The 21,742-nt window shown below is 42.6% G+C and overlaps 1 protein-coding gene across 3 annotated transcripts in view; it reads right to left on the bottom strand.

Moving 5' to 3' along the window:
* Positions 1 to 21,131, bottom strand: part of RAB6A (RAB6A, member RAS oncogene family) — a 62,976-nt gene extending 41,845 nt beyond the window's left edge. For all 3 annotated transcript variants that reach the window (XM_075108977.1, XM_075108812.1, XM_075108892.1), the window contains exon 1: positions 20,771 to 21,131. In XM_075108977.1, coding sequence (XP_074965078.1) covers positions 20,771 to 20,840 — 70 coding nt within the window. In that variant the 5' untranslated portion in view covers positions 20,841 to 21,131. The remainder of the gene's footprint in view (positions 1 to 20,770) is intronic.
* Positions 21,132 to 21,742: the final 611 nt, after the last annotated feature.

The following is a 21,742-nucleotide window of genomic DNA, read 5'->3' as shown; positions in this document are numbered from 1 at the left end:
AAGTCCCAAGGATAAGCATACCAATCCTTTGTGTATTTTTAAAAGGAAAATACTCACCTTTGAATGCCACTCATTAAGTATTTTGAAAAAAAATATCCCAAAGAGTAACTATTGCTGCCCACAGCAGAGCGAAGGGGCAGGTGTCACACAGAGGAGTTTAAAACCAACTGGAGCGCAGGAAGCATGAATGATATGGGCATGTTTGCTATGTGGTATCTCCAGGAAAATGGGGAGGGAAAAAGGTATTAAGCTCAGTTAATTAACTAACGGTACTCCCAGATCAACTTTACATTTCAAAGACTGCTGCACAGTCTTTTATTATTTGCCAGGAATGGGGAGGGAAAAAAAAAAGCCCAACACTTAGTCTCATAAGGATATTTTTCACCACAGCCTGAAGATCTAGCTTTCCTTCTTATCTTACACAGATAAAGCTTTTTAAAACAAGTTTCCAATTAGGCTTAAAATATTTTCCAAAGCACTATTATTTTAACTGCTCACAAAATGCCTCAGAAGTAAGGCTCTCCAAGTCTCAGCATAAATATTGATAACACAAAGCAACACCTCTACAAAACTGTAAGTGCGCTTGGAAATATTGTAAAACGTGTCCCAGGGATCTTCTGATCAAGTCTAGATGACCATGAAGCTAAGGAGGAAGATAGACTCTGTCGAACACAAGCCCATGTGATCACAGCCTCTATTCAAAACTTCTTAGCAGGAAGGCACAGCGAGTGGAGGAGCTCGCTCGCAGCTGCAGGTCCAACTAAGGAAGAGCATTCCAGGTGGACCTCAGCAGCAGCTCAGGTGGCAAGAAGGCAGCAAGTACAGATTGGAAAGCAAAAGACATCCCATGCAGGAGATGTTATTGGGAAGCTCCTCCTACATCTCAGACGTCATTTTTTTAAAAGGTGATGAACAGCAGCAGTAGTTCTTGCAAAGTCATGTCTTCCAGACTCCTCGCTCTGCTTTTAAACACTGCATTTCACCCAACACACAGAGAAGTATTCCACTATCAGGTTGTACAACCATCTCCAATATTAAGCTAAATTATACTGTATGTTCACTTGGGGGGGGGAAACACCTTTAAGACCAGAATTGGGAGGCAGGGGAGTTGGAGAATGATGGGGTAAAGGAAGGAGGAGGAACAGTACTAGATCTTACATAGTAAAGTCTTCTTCATTCCAGTTGCAGTTTAGTTGGGAATGGCTGCCTGTCCCTGAGTCAGAGTATGAAGATTTACAAGGTTCAGTTTAAAATAAAAGAATGATTAAATCTTGTATAATTCCATTACTAAAGACAGAATGGCACCAAGGTAAGCATGTGGAAAAAGGTTCTAGGAAGTGCCAGTGGAGAAATATTAAATTCATTTTATGTTCTCAGCAAGTCAGTTAATTCAGGCTCTAAAATGACACCCATATGCCCAGGAAAAATATGGCAGACCACTGGTACTACAGAGCTATCTCCTTTGGGCTCCAACTCCAGTGTCCTCAAAGTGGTAAGGACTGAGCCAAAGCCAGGCAGTAAACAGGAGTTCAAGGAGTCAAAACAGGTGTCATTTAGTATCTGCTTTTTACCAAAACCCTCCTGTTTAGTTATCACTCCAATACTCCCCACAACACTCTGGCTAAACATTTCCTTAATAATGCAATTTTAGGACAAAAAATCAATTTTGGATTGTGGTGTTCAGGTTGAAATTTCAGAACAACTCTAGTTAATCGTGTTCCAGTTTACTCAATGGTAACACACACAGCTTTGCTGTGAGCACGATCAGACAAATTCAGTGCTTTTAGAGACACCTCATGCTTATAACACCTTCAGTCCAGGCAGAAATGCAATTACAGCACAATTCATAAGGTGCCTGGAGAACAAGTAGAGAGTAAAAAAAGGTGGCTGTTATATGAACAGCTTACAGACAGCTTCTACTCTCTGTATTTCTACTTTTGCGCATTAATGTTACACACAATTTCAGTTAGAATTTCAGTCCCAATTTATGTGTTTTTACAATGTGCATTTTTATGGTTTCTACACTAGCATACACTGTAAATGCTAAGACAACTTCATCTTCACCAAAAAGCTTCAGCCCTGGGGTCATGTCATTTCAAAAAGAGCTCTTGTAAAGCTATACTGTAAAGCATTTCCATGAAGCCACGAATTTATTACTGAGACATGCAATACATACTGAACACCAAGTCACTTCCAGCCTCATCAGTGGTTTCAAAGCTAGACTCATAGAATAAAGCCAAAACAAGGAAAGTTTGGTCCATTAGATGTTTGCTCTGCCTTTAATTTTAAATGCATGTTTGTTTACTAACTGGGTGGTGGTTCGGCTGGGGTTGTTTTTATTATTTCAACTACTTTAATAGTCCATTTGCCTCTTACACGAAAAACTCGAACCTATCAAGTTTAAAAGACCAAAGTTTTATTATTGCCATGCATGTAGCTTAACGCACACTTTATATATGATGGCAGTTGAAGCCTGTGGGGATGAAGTCACTTGTTGAAGCGTATACTACATATAGGCTATATCATCCAGACACCCCATTAAAAACAAGTACAGCACTGAGCAAAAATCCACAAGGAGACCTTCAGTAATTAATCATTCATAAGACCCAATTTTTACATCCCAGTATTTTATTTTTAAATACCTAATTATCTGCTTGTAAGAGACTTGGAAGATGTGAAATGCTACATACACAGATCAGAAGTAATTAAACCACTTCAGACGGACATTACATCGGAAGCGCAGATCTCCTCTTTAAGGAGTGATTATCGTAAGTGCAAGTGTTGCTCTGCACTGAGCTCTTCTTGCAACAGGGGAAGGAGCTACGAGCTCCTCCATCACCTAGACCACAACATTCAAATAAAGCAGTTATAAAAATAACATTTCCAAACTCAGAAAACCGCTCTGAATATTTTATATTGGCGTAAAGTCAGAATCCACGCAGTTGTTTCCCTCTCTTGCAACTACAATTGGTTTTGGAACAAGCACGTTAAGAGTAAAAGTAAATACTCAGGACTTTGTTCCACTTCTCCAAAATTAGTAGGCTTCAGGTGAATATGAGCAAAAAGCATGAGCCATGCTCATATGAAGCACTTGCACATATTTACTGAAGAAAAAGTGAGAAAGTAGCAAGAGGAGATATCCCTTCAACTAGATTTCTGTTTTATATTGCCACTTTTAAGTTCTCAATTTGAACGAGAAACTAATCGCCACAGAAACATCTTGAAAGCAGGAGGCAGACCTTCAAAAGATAATAATTAATTTCTGGTTTAAACACCTTTAGCAGAGTATTTCTTTCCAGAACAAGCCATATTCATGGGCAGTCTACACAGGAATCTGTGTATAAATCTTCAAACAGAACAACGTTTTCAAATGTAACAATGTTTTCCAAAAATAATTTTTGTTAAAATAGGATAAACTAAAAATGATGGGCTAAGACATCATCTAATCTGAGAATACTCATCTGGATTCTCCAGAATTATATTGCGCTGGTGACATTTCCCTGCAGAATCATCTGTTTCATGACCTCTGCAGTAAGGCACCACAAGGAGTAATGTCCATTTCCATGCCACTATCAAAAAAAAGTCTTAATATCTGAGGAACATAATACAGTAACAAAGGAGATCCCTCTTCCCTATGCAAGTATTTAAATACTTTCAGAAATCCTGAATTTTTCTTTGCATCATTCATCTTCTCCTGAGATTTGAATACCACCAATGGCAATTTTAATATATACACTAGAAATTATATCAGTGAAACGACTTGATGCCATGTTTAACGATTCACTACCTGAAACCACCAAGCTCAGCTGCTAGCTGGGCTCCTACCCAGATAACCCCAGATTAGCTTCCTCCTCTCTTTGGTGCAGAGCCCCAGGATTGTGACAGGTTATTTTTCACTCTAACCTTCAGAGCATTCAAATTCCAGTGGTCTTGCATCTTCTAATTTAAGGCATAAGCCTCAGAAATACGAAGAGCAACTTAACAGTAAGTGGTCTAAGAATAGAACCATATCATTTTACATTAATGTTTAATTAAAATTTAAAATTGGTTACAAAACTGAACTTCAATGAAGCGTATCTGATGCTTCTTCTCTAAAACAAGCCTTGATCAAAAATTACCTGTGCAGTTTGTTCCTGTATCGAGGCTGTCAAAGACCGGAGACGTGCATATATTCCTACTCCTTCAGAGTATGTACACATGGCAAAAATCTTGCCTAAGCATAGGTGGTCAAGCCAATATTCTCTAGTTGTTGGCAATTTTGAAAATGTAATCCGAGGGAAACAGTATCATCAGCTATAAATATTATTTGGACGGCTTTAATGTGCGTGAAAAGCTGTATTCACCAGATACAAAAGGAATCACATCTGCTTCGGAGAGCAGAAAATATAGGCAGAAATCAACCCAAGAAGAAAGGGGACGGAAAAGTTTGGATAGCTGTAAGGGGGAAAGGCAGTTTTATTCCATTTTAAAAGAATATTAGATCTCAGATTTTTTGCAGTCACGAAGGCATACCAAACCACCCCCTAAGAAATTTCTTCAGCCTACATTTATTGACAGTGAAAGTCAGTGAATGTTTTTTATCCGATTCAATATTTGTTAAAGCCTTGATGAGAACGTGTTCAGCTGCTTCAAGTAACTGTGTTGCTTGACTAGGCAGGAAGTTTTAATTCAGGCTATTAAAGTTAATACAATGTTTATCATATTTTTCTCAAGAAATTGACCGCCCCCCAAAAAATCTTATAAAAAGCCAAAACTGAACAGAGAAATTGGAACGAAGTTCAATAGCCATTGCTAAGTAAAATATCTTAACTTCAGCTTTCAGTACTATCAAAGCAAAACAGCATTTTCTCTCATTCAGGAGCAGCCCCAAACGGAGATAAATCAAGCACTTCACAGGTTACATGGATCAAGTCCTGCTAGTTGAACAGAAACAGATCCTACAAAAATGTGAGGTCACTGCAGCTATACCAGAAGAAAACTGAATTCCCTTGCCACATTTTATTACCACAGCATGAATGCATCAAAAGTGTTGATTTTTTGAAGGCTACAATGCCCGCTCCATCCCTCAACACTGCATAAACATTATTAAACTGAGTCTTCACAAACTCTCCAATTTTCACTTCAAGAAAGTTCATCACTGAACTCTACACTGGTGGCCATATTATAACTTTCCATTGACGTTTAGAGAAAACAAGGAGGAAAAATTCAAATTAGACACCCAAAACCCAGATGAAAATATCCCAATATTACTGATAATCCTGCCTACTATTTGAGTAGGACCATTTGAGTCCAGTTGAGGAGCTGGCACATCTGGAAGGTCCTCGCAGCAAAGACACCCCAGAACACCCCAATTCCTGTCACTTGACTTGGAGCAGTCAAGTTTTAACCTTCAGCTTCTTGGTCTTTCCTTCTAGTTTGAACTGTTATACTTCCCACTTGAAAGCTTAACTGGACAGGACACAAAGCACTGATGGCGCACACAGCTGCCGAAACAAGGAGACACCTCACCCCGGGTTCTAGAGCAGCCCATTAAGAGCACACTATGCATCACCTCAAAGAGGGAAAAATACGTTCATTTACTAGACACAAGTAACACAGAATGGAACAGCCTTTGGGATTGCTACTGAACTGTATAAATTTCAAGGAAAACTTTATTTGGGGGCTAAAAGGGATCTTATCTGTTAAAAGGTTCATAAAATTGTGCCAATAACTTTCTGGAAGTTCTTAAGGGACTGTAAAGAAACTTCTAGACTAATCAACTTATACTTTTTTTATTAAAAATCTTTTAATGTATTTTTTCACCTCAGGAACTATCCAGGAAAACTGGCTCCAGCAACAATATTGAACTGAATCACAAGATTCAAAAGTTTTGACTAATCTGTCTAGGGAGAATCCCACAAAGCATTCATTAAATACTTCAAACAGGACAACATGTAAAATGCCTCTATTTAAAAATATCTCAACAGGGGTTAATTAACTCATTATAAGAGGTGTTTTCAACTACAAAACACCAAGACAGATTATATTTAGATGTGGCAAATATATTAGGAAATCAAATGTCATGAATAAAAACCTGGAAGAGCTCAACATAAGCAAGGCGGTTCAAAATTCTGGACACCCCCACAACATCAAAATGGGTCTTGTGATAATGCTAAATTAACATTTTAATTGGTATTCCACGGTCAGTCAAAATGGAAGAGAGGAATGTGGATGACTCAGCTTCCATTCAGAACAGTTCCAGTAATTTCAGGGCAAAAAGAAAAACATAGGGTCGTCCTGTTTCAGAAGATACATGACCAATGGCAAACCTCAGACTTCTCCCAGGACAGATGAAGTGGGTTCCTCTCCTGGAACTATAGAGAAATGGGGAGAAAACTAGTCTTCATTAGCTAATTCTCATATATACAGGTCATATATATAAATTACAGAAGGAGAGGTGAGCTATTGCTCAACCTTCCTTACATTTAGCTGAATCACCCGCGTTACTTCTAGACCGTGAAACGTCCCTCACCGTATCCTTCACAGCTTTGAGCCTCAAAATTCTGCCACATCAATGTGGAAACTGGTAACTGAACGAATCAAATCGGCAAGAGTGAGCAACCCTTAGGGAAAGGGGCTAACCAAGCAAACTAAACCAAACCAAGAGGCTTGTTAAGCTAACAACAGATCATTCAACACATCATTCTCATTCATTTCACTTACTCTAGAAGACTCCCTGGTTAGGCAGGGCCTCACTAATGTAAAGCAGTAAGCTTATACTTTTTTTTTTTCAGGCCTCTTTGTAAAGGGAGTGCTAGGATGACTCACCGAAAAAATAAGGTGTTTGAATTTTGCACCTTTACAGACAACAGATCTCCACTGAGGAAAGAGATCTGAGAAAGTTAATTGGAAGGATACCTGCAGGTTAAGGAATTCTTGATTTAAAAATCAGTGAAATGACCAAGGTTTGATGGGAAACACCATCCTCCTAACACCTACATAAAGCACAGCAATTCTCTGCCCCCATTACAGATGCAGATAAGTAGGGGTAAAATTCACCCACACTAATGCAAATGCCTGATATTAGATTATATCCAAGCTAGTCACCCAAGGTTCCCACTGTAATCAGTGGCATCCATTTTACTAAAGATGACTATATGATTCTATACCAGCTTCACGTGAAGGCTGTCGCAACCTTACAACCAGATGCATCACACTGACAGTCACGAGTGCTCTGACAGAGAAAAGAGTACATGGTTAGACCACAGGACTTAAGGATTCTTACTACACTTTGCCCTAAAATACATAGCCTAAACAGACCCTGATCTTCCCAGCTACTCCTATAAATTTAAAACTTCATCCTTCCTGCTTACTAGCTGCCCAAAGCACCTCTAAAAGTGCTAATACAGGAAGGTATTTCCATATTGTTATGGGAACACCTATACATTTAAAATGATTAATCATCTACCTTGCATTCTTGGCTCCAAATCTAATGCGTACAGAATCTCTGTGGATTTATTCCCTTTTTTTTTTGGTAACAGGGAACTACTACTCTCCTCCACTTCAAGCACCTATACAGCCTTCTACGCTCTTCTCAGAGGGGTTCCAGCTCCCCACAAGAAAAAGCCAATATTGACCTCTTCCCTATTGAAAATATCCATATTACAGAAATCTCAGGCTCTGGCCTCTTAAGGTAAACTGGAGAAGAATATCAATGAAGCCTGTAACGAAAGAGCACAATACAGACCTGTGAAGTATTATCTTTGTCAGCTAAGAGAACCATCTGGATTATTAATTTCTGTAAAGTGTTACCAAAGGGGCTCTAATGCAATTTCTCTCTGAATAGCTGGAAGAATTCAGTGCACTGCAGGTTCACTTTTTATACTGCAACATGCCTTTATACATTATGTATATAACTTTATCCATAAAAGCCAAACAAAAGCACTCCCTCCCCGTAAACCACCAGCTTTTCAATTGTTTCAAGCATCCAGAAGTGTCTTTGGGGTTTGCCAGTCTTTCTTTCAGAGTTCACCCATAAACTCCTTCCTGGTTATCCAAAGCTGGCCTCTTCCCCACACCTCAATACCGTATGGCTGACGATGGTATGAATGTGTCTCCATCCTCTACCACCCAGGGAAGGTCTCTATACCACTGTGGATAACTCTTGACCTTGGATAAAAAAAAGTCTGTTCTGTCTGCACTATCTTCTGTTGGAAGTTAGAGCCAGATTCACTGCTGTGATAGGAATAATCTGAATTTTCCAAAAACAGCCCGTCTCTCCCTATCCTATTGCCTGCGGAGGAAGCATGGGGAAGAAGTCATATTTCTGCAAACAAAAGCAGCTCAACATGCTGCTTTGACCCAAGTTTTTCCTGTAATATTTGATTACCTGAAGTTTGGTTCATCGCCTTTTCCTACAGATGATGCCTTCCTAATCAAACCCTGCTCTCTGCAGTGACTAAGAAACATGGCATCAGGACATCTGTCACCACTGCATCTGTCATTCTCCTTGAACATTATCTATTCTTGTCCTTTCTTCCTAGCCCACAAGGCTTCATTTAGGTCCTTAGAGCCACAATTACCTGACACCGTATTTTCACAATGCCTAGGCACAGCTGGATCCCCTCCTAATAAATCTTATGATTCACAGCGCTATTAGTTCAGGTGGACAACTTCAGCCCAGTTGCAAACTAGGCAAATACGGAGATACTGCCATTCTTCCGGCCAGGAGCTATTTGTGTAAACAGGAAGCTTGAGACAAAAATCTGGACAACTGCTACAAAGAATACACTATGGGACTTCAAATGTTTATCTTCCAATTTTCCTTCTAAATAAGCACACAGCATACAACCTCTGCCTTTGTCCTGTTTCCACGTAACCTCCCCCACTCCAAGTATTACTGGCATAATTTAACAAGCTAAAGTCAGATTAATCCAAAAAAACAGTATTATAAGATGCAACCAGCACCGGCAAGTTAGAGAAAACTAGATAAAAACCCATGTAGCAGATTGCAGCAGTGAGAGACCATAGTGTGGATTAAGTCTGTCTCACAGGAGAAATTCCTCCTTCGCAGTATCGTGGTATACAACATGCAAGACTATAGCTAGGGAGAGTAACATTAAGACGGCAATATCCTCAGGCAGAGAACAGCTGCAGAAGGGAGGAGGTAAAATGGGCAGCCACCTGAGTATATGTTTCTGGAGTGAAACATTCACGGTTTCTACTCTTTTCAGCACTAAACATTATTCTGATGCAAGATAAACCAGCATATGCTATCATCTAGCCCAGGGAATCCAGTCATCGTTTCCCTGTACCACATGCTAAATGGAGTCCTTAAAACAAGCTATCGCTATCTTCCTAAAGATGTTTTCCCTTGAAAGCACAACAAGCAATGCTAAGTCAGCCTTTTCAAGCAACGAATTAGAGATGTTTCAGGAGACCTATTAAAATGCTAGGGATTGCTACTGACTTCCCTTCCCTCCATCCTTCACCTAATTCAAGTTTTGCCTAACATCTCCCCAGCACCATTATCCACCTAGCAAAACAAGCAAATACTTCTTCCTGCTCCCTTCTCTCATGACTACATACCCTGCGCTGCCCCAAAGAAAATTCCACCCTCTCACACTGTAGCGCCTTTTGTCCTGCCTGAGGGAAGGAGAAAAAAAAGAAGAAAGAGCTTCTTCCTCAGTGACTCCATCTTATTCACAGAACCTACCATCTTCTGGGCAGCTCTGGAAGGACTAAGACTTGATCTTCTTCCACACAAGAGCTGTAGAACAGCTTCCACAAGAGCTCTCTTCTCTCAAGCTCATTCTTCAGGCAGAAACACAGCTGAATACTTCTTCAGAACAAAGCTCAAACAAGATCTTAAAATAGTCCTGAGTTAAGGTCAATGCAGCTTGGCTTCTAAGGAGGTAGCTTGTAAGGAAAAGAAATGCAGGGAGTACATTCTGTGTGCTTTCATTAAGCGCACCTCTCCACTAAGCACAGCGTGAATTCAGTCAGCGTTTGCTGATCCAAGTTGACATGGACGTCTGTGGAGAATATCTGGGGACTGGTGCAAAAATAACCAGAGACATACACAATCCTCTGCACTCCACCACAAAACAGGAGGAAAAAGGCTGATATCAAAACAGAGTAGAACATATATACCAGTGCATGTTACGAGAGCAGAACAGGGCCCTGGTTTTCAATACCAAAAATAAAACCAACCACAATTTATTTTTTTTAGCAACAGAAACCAAAGAATACGTAGAACTTGAGCACAGCACGGTTTAAGAAGTTGCACACCCCAGTCTCCTCAGACGCTCATATGAGTCCAGACAATACATGGCTACAAATACACTTATCTGGAATTCTTAGCAGAAAGTATCTTATCACCACGCAACCCATTTCTCCCTCACGACTCTGCTCCTGGGCTGTGACAGCTTTCCTCCTGGGGCAGAACAGAGGCCACCAGCACAGACACTTGCTGCTCCTGCTGCCTGTTCCACCTGCATCGCAAATTAAAAACTTCAAGCTCAAACGATGTTATTCTGGCAAGCTCATCAGTGTTAACCGAGCACAATTTTCAGCCTTTCAATGTGTGGGTCTCTAAACTTCCTGAGACACAGACTGCTCTGCAGGTAGTTTAAGCTGACAATAAACTTGTTTCTTCCCAGTTGCATTTCACAAATGCCTTGGAAAGAAGCCATGGAGCCTGAGGGGTCTGCAGACCCAAGGTTTAATACTCATCTAAAATAATTTTTTAAAAAAGTTAGTCTTTAAAAGATGGGAATTTGGTTCCAAATACTCAATGGAACAAGTTTTTTGTTTTGGGCTGTGGTTTTTTTTAAATATTTATTTTATTCTGACCTTTTCTAGAAAAAGACCCTTCCAGAAAGAATTGCACGATTCAACTATAGAAAAAAGAAAGCGCTTACATGAGAAATTGGGGTTGGAGCAGAAAATTCTTTACAGGCAAATTATCTACACTCCAGCTAGGATACAATATCTTGAAATATTGTCCTCCAGCAGTATTTTCCAGAGGAACAATCCCTTCATAGAAGGGCTCTAAGGACATATACTAGTTAAGTTTCTATTTAAATATAATATTTACTCTCCAGGATACACAGACTATTACACAGAAAAGACTTGTTTCCAGCTCTAGCAATTCCCTGTATACAAGTGCACAGGAGGTAATTTTGGGTCTTCAGGCTGTCGTACCCACAAAACCACCCTTGAGCACACCACAAGGTTCTTCGAGGACCTCAGAGACAGAGGGTCACATTTGTTTGCCATTAAGATTCATAAAAGAGCTGCCACCAAGTACAGTAAACATCCCACGACACCTGGTTGCCATCTTCTTCCACTGTGTGGTTGACAGGGGGATCATATACAGAAACCAAAGCAGCATGGAGATGCAATGTAAAAGCAGATTCTTGAGTCACTTATTTTAGGCAAGCATTTGAGAAGCATCAAATCGGGAGAAAAAAGCATGAAGCCATCTTGAAACTCCTTAAAAATATTTCATGTGGGACACTTCTTCCCCTCTTCCACTTTCCAAAGGGTAAAGCTGGAAAGCTTTTGCTCTTCCTGGGACCAAGGCTCCAGAGCCATCCTTAGCCCAGGGTATACGGCTCCCCCACCTTCCAAGGGGCACGGTTCTGACTTGCGACACGCTGGAAAAGACAAGGCTTGATTTAACCTGAAACCAAGCAGGTATAGCCAGCTCTTGAATCTTTGACTCATTTTTAGCCGTGCAAGTCTTGCACAGACTACAACCATTTAAAACATCACCCACACAATTCCATAGGGGAATTTTTCTCTAGATGCCAGGACTTAGGGGAGGGAATGCATGTAGTAATTCACACAAGGTTCCTCTTGAGTTTACTATATATTCTGCAGTTTAATGATTTGGGGAAAACCCATCTGTACTCCAGAGAAGAAAAAATACTTTTTATTTTCAATAAAATTGGAGAATTCATAAGGGCAAGACTATATTAACTGTAAATTACTTGCTGCAACAGCGCAACCAGCCCACCAAGCCTACAGTTATAAACAAACAACCCATCAGCCCTTTGCACTCTTGAACAGAGAAGGGGAAAAGAATTTAGCACCAAACCAGCAGACGATAACAAGACTGCAACACTTTCACCAGGAAGAGGATTTTTTCAAGTCTACTGTTACAATACGGCATCCAAATGAAGAGGCTAAATTTTATGGGACACAAGCTTTTGATCTGCCTACTGATTATGCGGTTTCAAGAAAAAAAAACCTATCCCCTTCTCCAAGTGACATTGAGGTTTAAGAGCAGCTAAAAATAACAAAAGTAGAAAAGAACTATGGTCACAAAGTTAATTGTATGATGGTGGATAAAAGCCACTCCAATGACTGCTCAGCAGAAAGAGGCAAAAGATAACTAGGAAAGAAAAATAGGAAGTTGGAAGAACAGAAAGAATAGGAACGTAATTATGAATTGAATACATAAAGGGCTGCTATTAAGAGGCAGTTTGGAAAGCTGAGAAGGAATTACAAGAAGCTGAACCGGCAGGTTGGTCTGGAAACAAGGGGCTGGAAGATACCCACCCTGTGAAGACCTCCTCATACGGCATCCTGAGGTCAGGAAGTTAAAAAAGAGCTTAGGATTTCCTTGAGATGATACACCAAACTCAAACTTTCTTCAGCCATTTTAATTTGAGCGTCCTCCAGCTATGTTCAGCTCCTATGCTGAAAGACTCACCTACAGCTTTATCCAAATAAGCAGAAGTGCAGCTTTACTAAAGCCGAGACTAGCTTTTTAGTCACCATCCTAGCTTTTATGCAGACACAAGTGATTTTTCAGTCATTTTGAGTGAGCCAAGGACACAATACTCAAAAACTGCTTCAGCAGCAAATGCACCAGTCTGAAATCAGTTGAAGGGGAAAAAAATTAAAATCAAGTAAGACGGACGAGATAAATAAGGCATCAAACCTGTAGCACAAAGACCTGCCTACTGCTGCCTGGTAAAGTCAAGAAGGGGTCAGAACATCCTTTGAGAGAAGACAATGCAGCACAGTGTTTCACCACCAATTAAGTCTGTTATACATGAAAGTTAAGCCCTGTTCATCTACTTTCACAATACGGACTACATCCATCAGGAAGCATTACCTGCAGATTTGGTTGCTTTTCCAAAAGCAAGCATTCTCCACTTACCTGCATTTCTAATTGAATGCCCTCTACCCTGGTTCTGAGCTTACGCTGCTCTCACCAAGATTTATTGATCTCTGTGTGCCCACTATGCTTTTGCTCACAGCACTTACAATAGATTTTGTTCTCTCCATTTCCTCTGCCACCTCAGACATCCCCTGGATGATTCAATCACCCATCTAGTTCAGACTCCTTTGCTAAGCCTTCCTTCTGTCAGGCCATAAAAAAATAATCCTCCCATCACTGACAAGTAGGGTTTCTCAAGGCCATTTCTGTGCTGGCAGAAGAGGACAGAGTCAGTAATGAGTGAATATTTTCTGCTCCCCAAGAAAGCAACAGCTTCATTAAAATGAAAGAAGTGCCTGGCCCCACAAGCTGCAGAGAAACAATTCTGCGCTCAGATTAATATAATGCTGCCTGCCCATTTCTGTGCAGACAGCTTCAGAGCCTCCGTGGGGCCAAACTCCCGGCCCATCAGCAGGAATTCACTCTCCCCAGACTCCAGCAGCAGCTACTTAGACCCGCTGGCAGCGATCAAACTGACAGGAATCTTGTCAATCCTGCATCAGCCACTGCTTGGAGCTTTGCCGGTGAAACCGCACCCTCCGAGGGCCCCTCTCCTTTTAGCTACACATCTATTCTAGATTTAATTTCCCTTCCCTTTGTGTTGCGCGTATCAAGAACATTAAAAAAATGAACTGGCTGTAACTCAAACCTAGACAGAGGCAAGTACAGGAAGCATTGCAGGAAGCATTTAGAGGAATAGAATAAACTGGCCTCCGCGTTAATTACAGAAATGTTGGAGTGGTGGGGTTGTTTTGCTGAGCAATTGCCGATTGCTCTCCTAGAAGCAAACCATTAAAAAACATCACTTAGCAGGATAAATGGCATTCATTTACATGGTCACAAACGTTAACAGCACAGAGGTTTAAGCGGTCACAATTCAAGACACAAAAAGAGACCAAGTGAAAGTTCAGAACGTTTTCTCATTAGCAGGTTTACCCACACCTTCCACTGGCGCAGCTGGTTCTGGCCACATCTGAAGACAAACAGCTACCTGCTCATTGGTACTGCTCCAATATTTCTTCCCAGCTCTTTCAGTTCTGGGCACATATGCTGTAGATTTAAACCAAAGCCTTAATTCTTTGTGTTGATGACACCTACACATGTCTGGATGAGAGAACGCTACGAGCCTGCAAATCTCAAAATAGCTGTGTGGCATCTCCAGGGGATACTGGCAGCTAGTCAAGTCATGGAAACTCTTAAAAGTATGTCCCAACTCTGCGCACTGAAATGGAAGCGACCATGGATGATACCAGTGGGCACCTGTACTTAGCCAGGCACCTGCGCTCATGGAAGTAGCCATGGTCAAGCAGGATTTCCTCACTGAGTTACCAGTTAGATTCCAGTGCAGCAGATTGGCATTTCCAGCTCTGGTCATTGCCGTGGGACTAAAGGAAAAAGTTGTTATATGGACAAAAAAAGCCCTAGCAGAAGGAAAGGGACTTTGGAGCATGTACTCTTTAACTGGTTGATATTACTGTTTAAAGTCTTAAGGATTTTGTGTTTGTCTTTGTAAGAACACTTTAAAAGTCAAACATCACATAATGTATTCCTCAGCTCTCCTTGTGCACACTAACTAAACCAGTTAGCATCACACCGGGTATGCCAGAAGTCCAAGAAGTCTTTTCAAATCATACCGCGGACTGGGAAACCATGCCCTGGCATTCTCGCAGCACTGACTCATCACCGTTTACAGCCGCCCAGCAGAAAGAACATGCTAACAGGGAACAAAAAAGGAAAGTTACACCCTCGTTCTGAGAAGTCAAGTTAAACAAACGGCACTATTGTGCTGTACAGCTGAATAAGGACTTCCTTCCTAATTTGAAGATTGAACTCAGTTTGACAGACTCAACATGCGGAGGCCAGAAGCGATCAAGGGGCTCAGGAACTCCGCAGCACGCAAGAAACAGGTCCCCATATCCAACAAGGGGAGGTTTCAGTAGCACATTTTAAAATCATCGAGTTGCACGTGACATCAGGAATAGGTGGTCTTTCCATTTAAACCCCCAATTTTGATACTGCTTTGCATTTAGAGTTGGTTATTTTCTTAAGTTGGTATTACAACCAACTGGTTGACAACAACGAGAAGCAATTTCCATCTCAGAAGGATCCCTGCCACTCAGTATGGCCTTTGCACCAAGTTTGATATTTTCCAAGTATGATATATGTACGTACCTGCACACACAAATTTAATGAACCATCATCTGGTTCATACAGATTAAAAGAATTTATTTAGATTTCGTTTCATATAATATTTGCTTCCCAGATTAGCTTTTTTTTTTTGTGATGCACTAGGCTGCATTTGGGTAAGAGTTAAATACTACTAAAACAAAAAAGTAAATTTCTTTTTCAGTTAATATTACTCAAATACTCCAAAACATATTTAGCCCATCAAGTTTTCAACATAAAAAGAAACTATCTAATGTAAAGTAATTGATTCAGTAGTTTGCTGTACCTGGGTCCTTCAATATATTAGAGCCAGGAGAGTGTGTTTTATGCTGAGGGGAAAACAAAGAACCCATTTAGCTTTTCAACTTTGTGTAAGCTCAGTAAATAAATCAAGAAAACAAACCTGAAAAATTCTACTTTCCATGCCAATCTGCATTTTGACTGCTGTTTGTTTGCTGAGACACACATTTTTCATTTAGATTACTTCCATAAATAATTTATACTAACGTGTCAAACTTGCAATCATTTTGATTATATCAGTTCATTTTCAGAATAGTGCTTTTAGTCTTGCTCTGCCCTGCTCCATACCAGCAGAGATGCAGCAGAACTCCCCTACCCTTTCAGAAGCATTTGTCTGCCATGAGGTAACTGCCATTACAGGACTCACTCAGGTGAGTTTTGGAGGTTGTCTTGAAAAATCTGGTGGTGTTCATGTTGAGACAGCGGAATTCCTCTGAGCCACCCTTCAAACCATTGAGAGCTTTTGTTTGCTTGTTTTGGTTCAGTGGTTTGGGGTTTTTTTTAATCAGTAATGTATACAACAGGTACCTGTACATGCATGAACACAACAAATGCTTTTAAAAACCTGGACTAAATTACCAGGTAAATAGGAACATAGCTATGTCCTCACACACTGAAAACAGAAGACAGATTTGTAACAACCAGTCGAGAAGAATGACTGACAACTGTTGGCTCTGATAACTTCCAAACGCTAGATCTGCTAAGGCAGCCTCAGATGATGTTCCTCACCTTTGTTTCTCCATTACTCCCATGAGAACAGGCACCACAACACATTTAAGTCTTTCTCTCCATGCCTGACATGCTTCTTCCAGACAATGCTACAGGAAGGGCTATCTCAGAGATGGAGAAGATAAAGAACCAGGACAATATTCAGCTTCCAGATCTACCCAAGAAAATTAAGTTCAGTGACTCATAGAAAATACTTACAGTCCAAATACATAAATCCAAGAATCTGAAGACCCAACCACAGGAAAACGAAGACACTAGGAAATTAACAGGAGGGAAGGGGATAAGGTTTTAAACCACCGATGGGACAAGTTAATAGCTCTCTGGAGCTCATAAAGCAGAGAATTCCTTAAAAACAAGGGAGTTAAGTGGCACAGGGATGCCAGTCGCTGCAGCACCCTGAACAGTGACCAGCGCTATGCCAGGTTCACGTTGCACAGGAACCACCTGCAGTTCCCCAGTTATCTGATAAGACACATTACACTGTTCAGTGGTGCCTGTACCAACATTATGCAACAGTATATAGTTCATTAGTGGTTTCCAAACAGTTATATTCCTTGAGTTATTATATTGTACTTATCAGTTTTTTCAATATTAAAAATCTGTTCCTGATAAAGAAAATTAGAACAAATTAACATTCTTTAAGATCTTATGTAATGCAGAAATGCCAGCAGAAAGAGACAACAGGGAGTTATTTTTCTTTCTGCACATATTAATGCCCTTCAGACTCGCTTGCCAATAAAAGCTGCAACATAAACCCACGTGACAAAAGAATATTTCTGTTGCAGCGCCCCAGCATTCAGTCCTGCCCACTCAATCAAAAAAAAAAAAAATCGATGTGTTATGTAGGAGAGGTGCTCATACGCAAGATAAAACTAAAGATGTTATTCATATTCGGATATATACCATTTTTACTGCAAGCTACCCCATAACACAGGTGAGATGTACACTAACTGATATGAGCCAGAAATCAATTTCTTAAACTTGAGGCGTTAGGACTGATGAAAATCACCTGATAACACAAGATCAAAGGCAGTAAGAAGCATACTTCACCACCACCACAATACCCTAATCCCTCAGCACAGAGCTCTCCCTGCCTTTTCAGTAAAGATTAGCATATTTTAAACTGCTAAACTCTATAATCTTCAATCATTGAGAAAAGTAATTCAATTAAGGCAAGCGCTGGCAAAGTTGCCTCCTTGCTAGCCACCCAATGCTATATCCTTGTATGACAAGTTAAAAAAATACAAGAAGAGAAAGAGAAGCTGCTTCTAGCTGGACACGGATTATATTGCAGGCTCGTGATGAATCCACAGTGCATGCGGCAAGTATCCAGGCTCGGCCAGGGAGGGGCGTGGGGGACACAACAACCATATTGCTATCGAGAGGCAATGACTTGCAGTAAATCCCGAAGGAGCCACGAGTGACCTGATGTCATGACACACCACCGACAGACCAGCATGGGCAGGACCCACAGACAGAGCTGCAGCGGTGTGTCAGCTCGCTCACCACAGCACTGACTGCCTGAGAAGCTGGTGCAATAGAATGAGAAAAGGCAGACAATGTGAGTAACAGACACAGGAGACAAGAAGATTTTTGGGGAGCAGGGAGTAAGAAAGGGGGCTTTTAGAAAAAAAAAATAAATCAGTGTCTTGGCATAGGGAGGAGAATCTGCAGCTCATGACGAACAGCATAACTAGGAAGAATCACTGCAGTCCACACGAACGCCTAAGGTATACAGCATCGAAATCCCACAACATGGCTGAGGATACCAGTCCAAAAAAAAAAGAAAAAAAAAAATCACAACCTGCATCCACTGTGCGATCCCACTTTCAGTGAGAATAAACCATCTAGAGATGCTTCCAGATCTCTCACAGAATATTGCCTTCGCACAATCGCATGGACGGGCTGCAAAGCCTGCACAGTAGCAAACTCCAGTTCAGAATTTCTTAGCCATAACATAGACATTTATTGAAGAGAGCGTATACATTCAGCACATAAGGTCTGATATTGGCTAGCTTTGGTTGCTGAGGCAGCTAATCGACATGGTAGCCCTTTATAACATTTCATTTGTCATTGTGAAGTCCCTGAATGTAAATGAAACAGAAGCATTCGGCCTCCCTACCAGCAGCAGTAGGATATCTTTAATTATGGCCTTCCAACAGAGCAGACAACCTTTTAGCTAAACAGGAAGCGAATGCAGCAATCCAGCGCAACAGTTGTACAAAGAGATCTTCTCATTTATGAAAGCTGCTATTATACAAGAAACTTTATTTCTACATCTCCCTTAACCTTCAAAACAAAGAATGACAAAGGGAGCTACGTGTAAGCAAAGCCCACTCAAATTCCCTTCGCAGCATCAGAGATGCTTTGTAATTACCTCCATCAAACAGAAGAACATTATTAGGGCTTTTATTCTTCCAGAAGCCATTTGTAATGGGAGCTATACACCCTTTGGACAGTAAAAAAAAAATTATACAGAATGACATCATGACAGCAATATCTATAGAGATTCAAGCTGAACGCAGAAAAAGCCGTTTCTCCATCACAGACGAGAATCATCCGAGCGCTGCGTTGGAGCGTGCCCACGCTGCAGCACCCGTGGGCTGCACGGACACACCGAGGGCTACGCTGCCATCGGCATCGCCACGTTTAGCACCCGAGTTCAGCGCAGATCAGTCACGGAGTCATCGCCCAGGATCCCAGACAAAGGCAGGGCTGAAACCCACACCGCAGCTGCTAGCCAGGCCCTAACTAGCTAGATTCAAACCAGCTTGAACACATCCATAAGCCACAGCCAAGACAGCAGTTGCGGCGCTATGTATATTTAGTCAGGAGTATTTTGCAGTGCTATACCCATAAAACCCCTTCTCTCCTCCCCAGATTTGATGCTATCAACAGGAATTATTTAAAACCTTCCAGTATAAACACAGATGATTAGTTAAAAGGGGAAAAAAACCATGACAAAGACTAGAGGAAGCAGATATCTGATGTTATGTCTGCTAGAACAGACAAGAAATCCACGTGCAGACTAAGAGCTGCTGAGATTTAAGATCTGCACCAGGTGCTACAACCTTCCATTCAAAAAGCTTTATGAAATCGGTGCTCAGAAATACAGTAAAACAAGCCAAGAATTTTGCAAATGCATAGCTAATGCTTAAGATTCCCGTTATCAAATACCTTGGGGTGGGGGGGAAAAAACTACCGAACAGTGTGTTCTACACATTGACCCTCTTCCAAAATCCTCATAAAATGGCTGGCCAAATAGCACCTCACCAAGTAGATCAGGTGACTTAACACACCCCACCCACCCCCCCAAAAAAAATACCCAAGTTGAACTTGTGCTCCCTGAATCCCTAATATGAAAAGGAGCTGTTCCAACGCCAAAAAAATAAAAATTAAAAAATGAAGGATTAAAGGAACAGACTAAAGGAAACCACCAATGTATAGGTAAATAATTTTACCTTCGCACCAAGCTCATCTACATACCAGTGAGGAAACACCAAGATAGAAGTCATTGGGGGGGGGGGGGGGGGGGGGGAGAAGCACACCAGTGTTTCATCATCTCCTACCACATAGAGACCAAAGGTGGCTGAGGGAGCAAATACCCCACCCCGAGACAAGGAATATTTTGCACCTACTCATTATGTCAAAGATCGCTCCATATCTGACCAGGATTACACAAAGCATCCGACAAACTAGTACTTTTTTTTTTTTTTCCCAAAAACTATCCGAAGGGAAAGATTTCACATGCAGTATTGGAGATAGAAGCCTTCTACTGAGGAAGCAGGCGATATCGTTTGGGGTTTGTGTTTTTTTTTTTCCAAAGACAGGGAAGAAATTCTCATTGACTGAATTAGTATTATTACTGAATTATTATTTAGAGCATTGGACCTGCTTTGCCAATCCATAACTCCATTTTCGAAAAATACTGTACTTACATAGAAAACACCAGGAATTGAGCCTCCTGCCCCCCAAAAAAAAACAGCGGAGCTGGGATCAAATGAATCAGCAACTGCTTCTGGAGATGTGGCCGATGGGGTTTTGGTGGTTTGTTATTTTTTTAAAGCGTATCTGAGCCAGGCTGGCTCCCTCCCTGTCACCGAAGGGGAGGCAGAGCAGCCTCTGCAAGGAGGAGGCAGCCCCCCCAAACCCACGGAAAGCGGCGAGAGACCCCCTTTTACCCCTCATAACGTGGGCTTACGGCCCAGCTGACACCCCCCCCCCCGGCGGCTGAGGAAGGGGGGGTTCCCCTCAACCGCGACCCCAGCCCCACACGGGCGGTTGGGGTGGGGGGGTGAAGGGAGGATCCCGCCCCGCCACCGCCGTCTGTGAGGGGAGACCCGGACCGAGGCGGTGACTCACCGCTTTGCTCGCCCAGAAACACCAGCTTGAATTTCCGCAGCGGGTTACCGAAGTCCCCGCCCGCCGACATGATGAGAGAGAGCAGCGCCGCCGCCGCCGCTGCCGCCCCGCGCTCGCTCCGCTCCCCGCGGCGGGACCCGCGACCACTCTCGTTCGCTTTCTCCCCCCCACCGCCTCCTCGCTCCTTCCTTCAGCTACGGGCAGGAGCGCGGGGCCGGGTGCGGAGCCCCGGTGAGGTACCGGTGCCGGTACCGGTGCCGCCGCCGCCGCCGCTCCCCTCAGGGCCGGGCTCCTTCCTTCCCTCCCCCTCCCCACCGCGCTCCCGCCGCCTCACACCGCGGCCGCGCGCATCCGCTCCGCCCCGCCACGCACGCGCGCCACCGCCCCAACAGTACGGCCCCGCCTACCCCGAGGCGGCGGGCCAATCACAGAGGGAGGGGCGGGACAATACGGAGAGGGAGGGGCTTGGCGGCCTCCGTCTGCGAGCCGCGGCGCGTTCACTCCGGAGCCTAACGATGTCTGCGTGGGTTTTCTCAACGCTGGGGTGAAATCCTGCTCGCCGAAAGCACTGAGCTGCGAGGAGGGGGAACACCAAAGGTGCGTGGAACAAGCAAAGTCCTTGAAACCAAATCCTAAAGGGATTTGGATCCTAGAAGGGCAACGGAACTGGGGAAGGGTCTGAAGCACAAGTGTGCTGGGGAGCGGCTGAGGGGGCTGGGGGGGGGTTTAGCCTGGAGAAGAGGGGGCTGAGGGGAGACCTTCTTGCTCTGTGCAGCTGCCCGAGAGGGGCTGGAGTGAGGGGGAGGTTGGTCTCTGCTCCCAAGTCACCAGTGACAGGGCGAGAGGGAACGGCCTCAAGCTGCATCAGGGGAGGTTTAGGTTGGAGATGAGGGAAAATGCCTTCCCTGCCAGAGCGGTCAGGCCCTGGCACAGGCTGCCCAGAGAGGTGGGGGTGTCACCGTCCCTGGGGGT

This window comes from Phalacrocorax aristotelis, chromosome 1, assembly GCF_949628215.1.
Source record: "Phalacrocorax aristotelis chromosome 1, bGulAri2.1, whole genome shotgun sequence".
Classification (NCBI taxonomy): domain Eukaryota; kingdom Metazoa; phylum Chordata; class Aves; order Suliformes; family Phalacrocoracidae; genus Phalacrocorax; species Phalacrocorax aristotelis.
The sequence above is the reverse complement of the archived record's forward strand: the minus strand, read 5'-3'. Positions and strand labels throughout refer to the sequence as shown.